The following is a 10,397-nucleotide window of genomic DNA, read 5'->3' as shown; positions in this document are numbered from 1 at the left end:
GTACGGAGTATTTGACTTGATGCTGGTTTAGCTTCCTTGACCAGTACATGACAGGCTTCAACGCTTGCAGAAGCTCGCGACGGGTCTTCGGTTCTTCCCAAGGTTGGTCTGCAGGAGGTTGCATCAAACAAGCCCCCGTCGCGAAGCCCGATGCGTCGGTCGAGAGGTAAAGTGGGGCGTCGGGCCGGTACCACTGCAAGGCGGGCGCTTTGGACACTGCATTCTTCAGGGTGACGAACGCTCGTTCTTGCTCCGGACCCCACCTGAAGTCAACTTTCGGGGATCGGAGATCCGTCAATGGCTTTGCAATGTCAGCATAGCTTTCGATACTGCCGGAGAGGTAGTTGGTGAAGCCCAAAAACGACCTAATCTCCGAGCGATCGGTCGGTCTTGCCCAAGTCTGAACATGCTCGACCTTGTCCGGATCCAATTTCAGGCCTTGGCTGCTGACAATGGACCCGCAGAATAGGACTTCATCCTGATAAAGACGGCATTTGCTGAGCTTCGCAAAGAGTTGGTGTCACTTGAGCTGGTCTAACACGGCGTCGAGGAGGCGTCGATGTTTTACCTCCGACTTGGAGTACAGCAGAATGTTGTCCATATAGACGATAACTCCTTGATCCAAGAGGTCCGCGAAGATCTCATTCATCAATCTGGTACAGGTCGCGGGTGCCGACATCAGCCCGAAGGGCATGACCTTCCACTGATAATGTCCGAAGCGGGTTCTGAACGTGGTCTTCTCAACATCTCCTTCGGCGACGCGGATTCGGTTAGACGCATCCTTGATGTCCAATATGGAGAACTTCGTGGCGCTGGACAGTCGATCCCGCATCTCAGCAAGGTGGGGGATGGGCATACGATCGGGAATGTTTAATGCGTTCAAGGCTCTGTAGTCAATACAGCACCTTAGACTGCCGTCCTTCTTGCGTACGAAGATCACCGGCGCCCCCATGGACTGGTGGATGGCTCAATGAACCCTTTCGCGAGTAGATCGGTCAGTTGGCGCCGCAGTTCTACCAGTTCGTCCGTAGACATGTAATAGGTTTGTGAGTAGACAGGTTGAGCGTTCTCCTTCAACGGAATCGCATGGACGACGTTCCGATCCGGTGGGAGCTTGTCGGTAGGTAAGAATACCTCTTTGTACTTGCTGATCACGTCGCGAACCTTGCTAGGTACCTCTTCTAGATCTTGCGCCAACGTGCGTTGGAGTTCGGCCTCGACTTGGGTCAGTTGAATCAGTTGGCCTCCTCTCCGTAACTCCCGACGCAGCTGATGCCGGGAGAGGATTTTGGGCGATCGGGCCTTCTGTCTCGCGGGCTTTGCTATTGCCGCATGTATTTCATGTTGATCTCTTGTTCTCGCCTGAGCCTCTGTGAGGATCAGTGTTTCTTGACCAAACTTGCGGACTCGCAGTTCAACTCGGGGTCCCGCCGTAACGAACTCTGGTGCGTGCTTGAGAAACCACGGAAGCCCCAGAATGGCATCGTAGCGTATGGGCGCTGCCACCCAAGGGAGTTTCCCTTCGATGCCGTTCAGTGTGTACACTGCCACTGCGTAGCGAGTGCTTGTAGAGCGCACATCCCTGGCGGCGTAGTTCAGCTGGAGATCGGTCTTCTTGGTGCGCAGGCCGGTACTTCCTACGAATCGATCGGACAGGATGTACGTGTTACAGCCCGTGTCCAGGAGTATGGTGGCCGGGCGCCCGGCAATCACCGCTCGGACCGTAAGTGCTTGATCGACTAGGACGGGTTTCAGCCCCTCGCTAGCCTGCGCGGACTGAGCGTACAGAGTTGCCAATAGTTCTCGATCGGGGTACTTGACCGGTTTGGGCTTGGCGCCGTCGCCTACCGCCTTGTTATTCTGGTCTGGAGGGTCAAGGCCATCGCGGCCGCCCTGATCTCGCTTACTGGCTCCTTGGTCTCGCCTTCTAGTATAGCATCCACGCACGGATGGTCCGGTAGCGTCAGCGGAGCTAGTCCCAGCGCTCTGGCGGTGATCTTGACGGTCTCGTCATTCCGTAGGAATGCCTTGGGGTCGGGAGGTCTGCAGTTCCGAACCAACAGATACTCGATGGTCGGTCTTGCCTTAGGTTGGTCAGTTCCTGCCTCCGGGGGAACTGACCCTACTGAAAATCCTGGCCCGCATCGACATCTTTTGCCTCTGCGTTGTTCACCGTGGGACGGGAGCGGCTGGGGCCGGGTTTGTTGGGACAGAGCTGGGCAACATGGCCAGGTTCTCGACAGCAACAGCAGGCACCTTGCCTCATCAGCTCTTGTCGCTCAACGTCGGTCAGCTTCAAATACTGGCCGCGTTTCTGACGTTTGACCTGAGTGTTGTCACCTCCACGGTCCTCGCCTTGCGTTTCATGTCCTTGCTTGTTTCCCAGTTGACCTTATCGACCCGATTAGCCGCCGTGTACAACTCCGACACCGTGAGAAGGTCGGCGTCCAGTTGCACCAGGATGAACTTCTTGACCTCGGGCTTCAAGCCCTTGCAAAAGATACGTCCCGCTTCGGCCTCGGACAGCGTAGGCAACTCGAGGAGCATTTCGGTGAACTTTTCGTAATATTGCTTGACTGAAGAAATCTGACGGACGTTCTCGAGGGCGTTCCGAGCGTCTTCTGTGGCCGTGGCGTCAATCCAGTGGGCTCGCAAGGCTTGTTCAAACTCGGGCGTAGGTGTGCACCTCGATGGTCCCATCCCGTATCCACCAGCGCTCTGCCGCATTGGTCAAGTTCGACGCTGCGACGGTGACTCACTCTGGTTCCGAGAGGTGGGTGGCGGCACGCATATATCTCGTAAGCTTGGACAAGAAGCCTTCCATAGCCGCCGCGGTACAAGGACGACCCAAGTATTGAGTGACTTTAGCTCTAAGTGCCTTGGCGTACGAGGTCTCGCGGAGGTCCCTGAGGGGCAGGTCCGACGCTTGATGCGGGGCCACGTTGCCAGCCGAAACCGGTGACAGATACAGGTAGTTGTCACCCACGTACTGTCGCAATGGGGCCGTGAGCACGGGAGCGGCGGGTGCCTTTCCGGCCAACGAGGCTAACTGGTTGCGGATTCTTGCCAACGAAGCCTCTAAAGCTGCCATTATAGGGTCGTGGGACTCGGCCGCCGAGGGCGCTGGGGTCGGAGGGCGGGTCAACTTTGCAGCCGGGCGCGGCTGGACTTGTTTGGGTTCCTTGTGCTTACGGGACTTGGCTTCCATCTCGCGATTGTTTTCTATGTCCGCCAACAGGTCGGCCACTAGCTCTTCCATCTCCGCCGTCAATCGGGGTGCCGCGCTGACCTCTTGACTGTTCTTGCTACGCAGACCTTGCGCGGCGCGACTCCTTTTGGGCTGAAGAGCGGGGTTGTGGGCGGCCTCGCCTCCTGGTCGGTTGGCTGCTTGGCGGGAGATTTTCCCACGGGTCCTAGACGAACGGGGAGGATCGGTTCTTGCACCTCAGGGTCCGGCGTGCCGCTTGAGGTCGTGGCCGCGATACTACAGTTGTCGTCATGGTCCGCGGCGTCATCGTTGGCGTCCGACTCGTTGGTAGCGATCAGCACCGCGCCGTCTTCCTTGAGTTGTACAACTTCAGAAGAGGAGCGCAAGCCGGCCCTTGGGTTCTCGCCATATTCGTACTCGTCCGAATCCTCGTCAGATTCAAACTCGGCTTCAGCGTCATCTCCCAGGGCGGGAGGCGCTTTGTCGTCAGCCTCGCTTGCCTCGTGGGAAAACTCCGCCGCTTGGACTTGCTGAGCCTCCGCCAGGTCCTCGGCTTCTTGTTCGTTCTGGCCTAGTCGGTGGAGCAGGCAACGGGAGCGTCTTTCGGTCATCGTATGAGTCTCTTGGTACGGTTTGGAGTGGTCCGAAGGTTCAAGCTTCAGTGGTGCTACCATGCAACAGTATTCGTCCTCAACTCCCGTATGTATTCATAAAAGGCAACTCCGAAAAAGACCCTTTTATACCACAGGGATTTAAACTACCTAGCCCGTCACGTGGAGTCCTGTGAGCGCCACCCCAACCCTAACCCCGACTCAGCATGTCTCCTGTTACACCAGCCCTTTGCCCCAGCCGCCGCAGTTGCGCATGGACACTGACTCAATCACTGGTGTATCTAGGTTTATGTTCACATACTGTATATACCACCCTGTCTCGTCTCTCTTCTTCCCCCGAGAGTTGAAAAGAGCATAAGTCGACAACCCTCGATATGTAGGCGCAGTGGCATTCGATATGCACAGTGCAAGTAGATTGGGTGCGGTTGTAGCGGTCTTACACAATTGCGTTTTGTCGGCTTACAATGAGGCCGACAGGGACTAATAAGCCTTGTACGCGTGGTGGCACTCAAGTTTGAGATTTGGGCGCGTCGCCCAGGACCGAAAAGCTGCAGCGTCCACACTTGGCGGACTTGGCAGTCGGGCACCGTCAGCACTGAGCAGCAGTATGTACTGTACTGTACTGTACGTACTATGATATATACAGTACGGCAGGCATGGTTTATTAGGATCCTGGCATCTGCCATCAGATCTTCCATCTTGTGTCGCGCTCCAGCTCAAGAGGACATCGTCGTGCGAGGAAGCGATGGATATGGCCGGCGAGCGCGACGCCCAGATATTGGACACTCCGATTTTGAATTTCTACATAGAAGCTAAAGTGTGAGGCAACGGGTGGAACATCGTATAAAAGCCAAGTCTTCAGGGCCCTGCCGACGATGTCCCCATCCTCCGCAATCTCCCCTTGGCACTGTACAGGGTCCGTCAGACGCAAACAATCATGTTGTCCAGGCTGGTCTCACTCTCCCTCACACTGGCGGTCGCCGTATCCGCCCAACCTGCCCCCAGCAATATCGACGCCCTCATCGCCGGTGGTCCTGGCAGCGGTCCAGTGGTGTCCACGCTCGCAAAGACTTTTGCAAAGTCCATCACCGAGAAGGCGCTGTACCGCCACCTCACGGCTTTCCAGGCCGCTGCGAATCAAGGCAACGGGACTAGGTGGGTTTATTGCATGCTTCTGGCTTTCTTAGTGCGATGGGGGTTTGATGAGGGCATCGCACTACAGTGCCTTGCTTTTTTTTTTTAGCTGGCGACGAGCACTTGCATATCGCTCTGCATGTCCTTTACGGGAGCTTAAAGCGAGGTTTGGGAACTTTATCTGACCCGTATCGTTTCGCATTATAGGGTATTTGGCACGCCCGGCAACGTGCGAAGTCTAGAATACGTGACAAGCCTGCTCAACAAAACGGGCCAATAGGACGTCCAGCTGCAGCCGTTCGACCATCTGTACTCGATCCAAGGGCCTACCGCCAGCACGCTCACGTTCATTGGCGGCAACGACACCGCCCCGATCAACCTGCGTTGGCACTTTTACAGCCCCTCTGCCGACATCACCAACGCGTCATTGGTCGTATTGCCAGACACCTTCGTGCAGAAAGACAACGTAACCCTCGCCAGCACGGGATGCAATCTCAACGATTTCCGCGGCACGGACGTGAAGGGCAAGATCGTGCTGATCCGCCGCGAAGCCGATCGCGAATTTCCTTGCCCTATGGAGAACAAGACCCGCAACGCCGCAGAGTCCGGCGCGGCCGCTGTGCTTCTATACCCGGCGCCGCCGGCTGTCACCAAGCCTTCGTTGTTCGAGAAGATCCCGTCGGCGTCGTTGCGCCCTGCTCACGTTGAGCGGGTGCTGACGAAGATCAATGCGTCAAGTGTCCCCTTGAAGGCCACACTGCATGTCGACAGCCTGAACGAGTGGAGGAAGACGTTCAACATCATTGCGACGAGTCGATGGGGTGATGCTAAGAATATCATCCATGTGGGCTCCCACATCGATAGCGTGGCGGAGGGACCGGGATTGAATGACAATGCATCGGGGTCATCGACCATCTTAGAGGTGGCGTTGCGAATCGCAAGGTACCCGACTAGGAACAAGCTGCGGTTCTCGTGGTGGAACGCCGAGGAAGCCGGGCTTATCGGGTATGGAGGCCGTTTTCACTCCCCTTACAGCCCCCTCCCCCGCCCCTACTCCATCGTTGCAGATTTTGCGGTGACGTATGTTAACCATCACCTCCTCTCCCTCTCACGTGAAGAGCCAAATACTACGTCGCGAACCTCACCCCTCGCGAAAAAGCCGCCACAAAGCTGTACCTCAACTTCGACATGACGGGCTCGCCCAACTTCATTCTCGGCGTGCACGACGGCGATAACAGTTCCGGCGGCAACAACCCATCCACGATCCCGGCCGGCTCGTTCGCGATCGAAACCGTGTTCCGCGATTACGCGAAATCGGTCAACCAGACCGTGATCGATTATGCGTTGTCGGGGGGTTCTGATTACGACCCGTTCTTGCGGGCGGGGATTCCCGTCGGCGGCTTGGCGACTGGTGCGAGCGGACTCAAGACGGAGGAGAATGCGGCGATCTTTGGTGGGACTGCGGGAGTTGCCCATGATGAGTGCTACCATGAGGCGTGCGATACCATCGAGAATGTGAGCTTGAAGGCAATGACGTTCTGTACAAAGGCGTTGGCGTATGCTGCCGTGCGATTCGCGTATGGCGATGTGTTCACTTTGACGGACGAGGTCATTTGAAAAACCGGACGGGCGTATGTGGACTTTTCTGAATCTTTTCCGTCGTTCACAACATATAGATAGATAGATTATTCTATTTCCTACTCATATACCTTACATTCTTCTGAATATATTCCTCTTGAAATGGCTTGAAATGACAAAGGATAGCTCCACACTGACCACAGAAGTCCATGTACCGCCGCCGATTGACGGTCGCCCATCAACGTTAATTGAACCCTCACAACGCCATACGAGCTGCAAATACAGATTCGAAGGGCCGATATCCGCGCAGGGCACCAAACACATCGTCACCGCGGCGCATTTTGATTACGAGTGTGAGCTATGGGGGGTGAAGCCGGATCGGTTTCCAAATTGTTGCAAGATGCGGGTACATGATTGGAAGTGTGTATACGGTAAGGCCGAGCGTATTTCCTGGAGCGAGATATCGAAATGGCCACTATGTGAGATGAGCGGCTGACACTGAACGTGTCTTACTAGCGTATAACTTACACAAGACGGTACTCAATTTCTCTATAGTCTCTCAGTCCTTACAAATGGCATCCCCGTTATATGCCACGGCGGCGGGCATCCCGTTATATGCGACGGTAACAGCGCATACCGTTATATGCGACGGTAACAGCGCATCCGGTTATATGCCACGGGAACACGGCAAATGCCATGAAGTGAGAAGAGACCCTTGGTGAAACACCCGGATAGATGTGACTTAACGGAACGCCGATAGCGTTGGCCTGCAGTGGTAACGACGAACACCGGACAGAACTGCGGAGGTTCCGCCGTCGTTTATACAGCTAGTAGTAGCACGGAAAGCGTAAAAGAATGAGGCGCACAGAAAAACTATTTAGCGAAACCATCGCCAAGGGAACGGGCTTGGCATAATCAGCGGGGAAAGAAGACCCTGTTGCGGGCCTTTGGAGCGGAGTTGCTTATGTCATCAGACCCGCTTGTTTTCGACACGGCTTTCGAGCAAAAACGTGAGAGGACGTCAATTTCTGGTCAATGGCCGCGAGGAAGTCAATTTCAACGCAGGGACGCGGGTTTTGTTCAGTTGCTCTTCAAGGGTTTCAGATAGTAAGGTGTAAGGACAAATGCCTGCGTGGGGCGGCTTATAAAGACTAGGCAGCAGGCCAACGCAGGCGCATTTACACCCGCAGATCAACAGAATGTCGGACTCACAGCACCCCGCACCCAACCGGCTTGTCGTTACTGGCTTACGACGCTTACCAACGCTACCGGCCGAGCTCATCGACGCCATTTTCTTGAGGTGCGGAATTTCCGAAGCCGCCAGGCTCGCAATCGGTCTCAAACGAGAAGGTCTCAAGAAGCTGGTCCTGCCCAAGCTCACCCTTGGTTGGCTATGGCTGCGTGAAGATCCGGAGCTTTTGGAGTGGTTGTGGAAATACAAAGTCGGAGGACTCGTAATCGAAGGGGCCGCAATCGGAGGACCCTTCTACAATGCTATCGCCACCCTTGCTAACTGGGGACGCCTCGAGACGGTGCGAGAAATGTACGCTGTGGCCTCCTGCGATATCCGGCGGGGCTTGGGTCCCTGTTTGTGTACAGCAGTGTGGCAAGCAGCGAGGCGCGAGCGCTACGATTTTGTTGAATGGGTATATTTGCTGGGGCATGATCGGGTAGACATTGACACGTTGGCGGCGGCTGAAGCGATTTTGCAGGCGGCTGGACGTGCGTGTCCCGAGCTCCAAAACTTGACGGTCCATCGCGAGCTACGATGCCGTCGCCACGCTCGCTGTGAAGGGAAAACTCGACATGAGCATCGATGGGAGGCTTTCTTGAAAGCAGCTAGGGCTGATAATCTTCAGACTGTCAAATGGCTACACGCCAACGCCCCAAGACCGTGGCCGGCAGGTTACCGTGAAGCTGCTCTGTCCGGCGGGGGCCGTGATCGCATTTACCATTGGCTCCGGAACGAATATATCAAAGGAATCGACGGGCCATGGGTCGATGGGACATTCGTCAATGGGATTTGGGTTGAACAACATGCATCGGCCCCTCGACCCTTCCGGCCCCCCCGCTCTCCTCCTGCGCAACCGAAAACAACAGGACGCCGTCGGGTCGGATGTTGCTTTTTTCTCAATCGACCTAGCTGATTTCAGTCTGCAGGAACGTCACTTCTCGGACGCCCTTCGACGTTGGCGCTTGAGGTGCATCACCACCTTACCGTCTTCGAAAGCCAAACCTAGGTTGAGCGGTTATCAGTCAAGCTCAAGCCTTATTGGCCGAAATACGATAGGAAAAATGAAAGAAACAGCGTGTGAACTAGATAGTTGAAAATGAAATTTTGGGCTCGTATCCCACGTTCTTTACACGGATTCATGTGGATTCTATTTTATGCGCTAATAGGCATCTTCTCCAATCCATCCCTCTTGTATTCGTCGAAAGACGTCCATCCTGACGCAGTCTGTGAAAGACAAGGTGGCACAGCAAGAGGTGTTCGCGGAGAGAAACGGATGGTGTCTCCGAACCGTTTTCATCCTCAAGTTCCTTCAGGAACAAGTTTTCGTCTGTCATATTAACCTAATACGCCTTTTAAAATACGATAAAGGTCTACTTCCGCCTCCAAATGCACATCCAAGAAGGCCCTAGCACACTCCCCTATCCCACGTCGCAAGTTTAACGTCAACCCCATGTACACGCCCACCAGAAAGTTGAGCATTCTTCTAGGGCACATGCTCTCGGCGGGTTTCGCAGTCAGCCGCCACCTAGACGTATCAACCCAGATCTGCTCTCCTACAATCTCAAAATCCTCTCCAGAAAATGGCATTTGTGAGACGGGATCCCCCACCAACCCCACATAGGTGCACGAGGCAAGACGCCCCGCTATCTTTTCCACTCCCTCCCTGCGCACTACTCGCGGCCCCGCCAGCTGCACGCAATGTACTGGTGTAGCGATAGCGGCGGCAGCGCACAATGCCTGGGCGGAGCCCAGACTGTAACCGGTAAACAAAATCTTGGCGCCGCCTCGCAATTCCGCGTTCCACTTTTTAACGTCCCGTTCGAGACAGCGTAGTAGCGGTTGCCCGTCAGTGTTCTCCATGGGTTCTTCCAAAAGCCCTTTGATACCAGATGAAAGACCATCAGGTCCTACTTCCGCAATATTAACAGCATGGGCAATATCCAGAAGATTTCTTAGGCGGACGAGAACTCCCTTCTCCGATATCAAGGATGTCGGGTTCAGATCGCCCAGTATGGTCGGGCGAAAACAAACCCAAATATCTCCCGTCTTGACGTTCTGAGCAACCCTGACGAACGTCCGATTGCCCCATTGATCGCCGTAAGCGGTCACCAGGCGGTAGGTGTCCTTCTTGTCGTCGAACGGTTGCACGTATTGCGGAGTGGAGGCCTCCTCCTTATTGTCGCTGGACTCGATCGGACTGGTGAGAAAGAGGACGAGCTGAGCGGCGTCGTATATATATCGATGGTGAGAGAAGGTCGAACCCTGTTTTCTCCGCTTTCGGTGAGATAAAGTCTTGGTTTGGGCTTGCAGTTTCCTTTTCATGGTTGCTGTTGACCGAGGGAAACTTCAGTGACACCAGTCCTTCTATAGGGCTGCGGAGAAAATCTGCCGTGGGTATCTGCTCGCTGTCTCCCTCGTGCTGCTGAGTAGCGGGTATCAACCGACATCTAGCAACAACGGAAGCGTCCAGATTGTATAGCACTAGTACGTGGGGCAGAGGACGATATGCTTAGAGAGAGGTGGAACTGGACCATCGAGATAGATGTTGACGTTGTGGAGGAGGCTCATGAGCATGTGTGAAATGGCACCGTCTGAAGGCTTACCTGGGGGGGAAGGGCGGCTGCGAGAAGTG

At 55.1% G+C, this 10,397-nt stretch overlaps 3 protein-coding genes across 3 annotated transcripts; 2 read left to right on the top strand and 1 right to left on the bottom strand.

Annotated features, from left to right (window-relative positions):
- Positions 1 to 4,756: 4,756 nt before the first annotated feature.
- Positions 4,757 to 6,570, top strand: EV422DRAFT_572380 (uncharacterized protein; the record flags this gene model as incomplete). The annotated part of the gene is made up of 4 exons (XM_053073115.1): positions 4,757 to 4,974; positions 5,161 to 5,182; positions 5,234 to 5,958; positions 6,072 to 6,570. 4 exons carry the CDS (start codon positions 4,757 to 4,759, stop codon positions 6,568 to 6,570), a joined length of 1,464 nt encoding a protein of 487 aa, XP_052920873.1.
- A 1,005-nt stretch (positions 6,571 to 7,575) lies between these two features.
- Positions 7,576 to 8,894, top strand: EV422DRAFT_548025 (uncharacterized protein; the record flags this gene model as incomplete). The annotated part of the gene is made up of 2 exons (XM_053071636.1): positions 7,576 to 7,645; positions 7,722 to 8,894. A coding segment is annotated over exon 2 (944 nt), but the record flags the coding sequence as incomplete, so codon positions are not given.
- A 57-nt stretch (positions 8,895 to 8,951) lies between these two features.
- Positions 8,952 to 10,332, bottom strand: EV422DRAFT_548023 (uncharacterized protein). Its single transcript, XM_053071635.1, has one exon. It carries the CDS (start codon positions 10,085 to 10,087, stop codon positions 9,101 to 9,103), a length of 987 nt encoding a protein of 328 aa, XP_052920871.1. The 5' UTR covers positions 10,088 to 10,332; the 3' UTR covers positions 8,952 to 9,100.
- Between the last annotated feature and the right edge of the window lie 65 nt (positions 10,333 to 10,397).

The sequence above is a fragment of the Fimicolochytrium jonesii genome (assembly GCF_025526975.1).
Source record: "Fimicolochytrium jonesii strain JEL569 chromosome Unknown EV422scaffold_44, whole genome shotgun sequence".
Taxonomy (NCBI): domain Eukaryota; kingdom Fungi; phylum Chytridiomycota; class Chytridiomycetes; order Spizellomycetales; family Powellomycetaceae; genus Fimicolochytrium; species Fimicolochytrium jonesii.
The sequence above is the reverse complement of the archived record's forward strand: the minus strand, read 5'-3'. Positions and strand labels throughout refer to the sequence as shown.

Bases quoted from the DNA above. Each gene is read 5' to 3' on its own strand.
- EV422DRAFT_548023 (XM_053071635.1), bottom strand. From the start codon at position 10,087: ATGAAAAGGAAACTGCAAGCCCAAACCAAGACTTTATCTCACCGAAAG.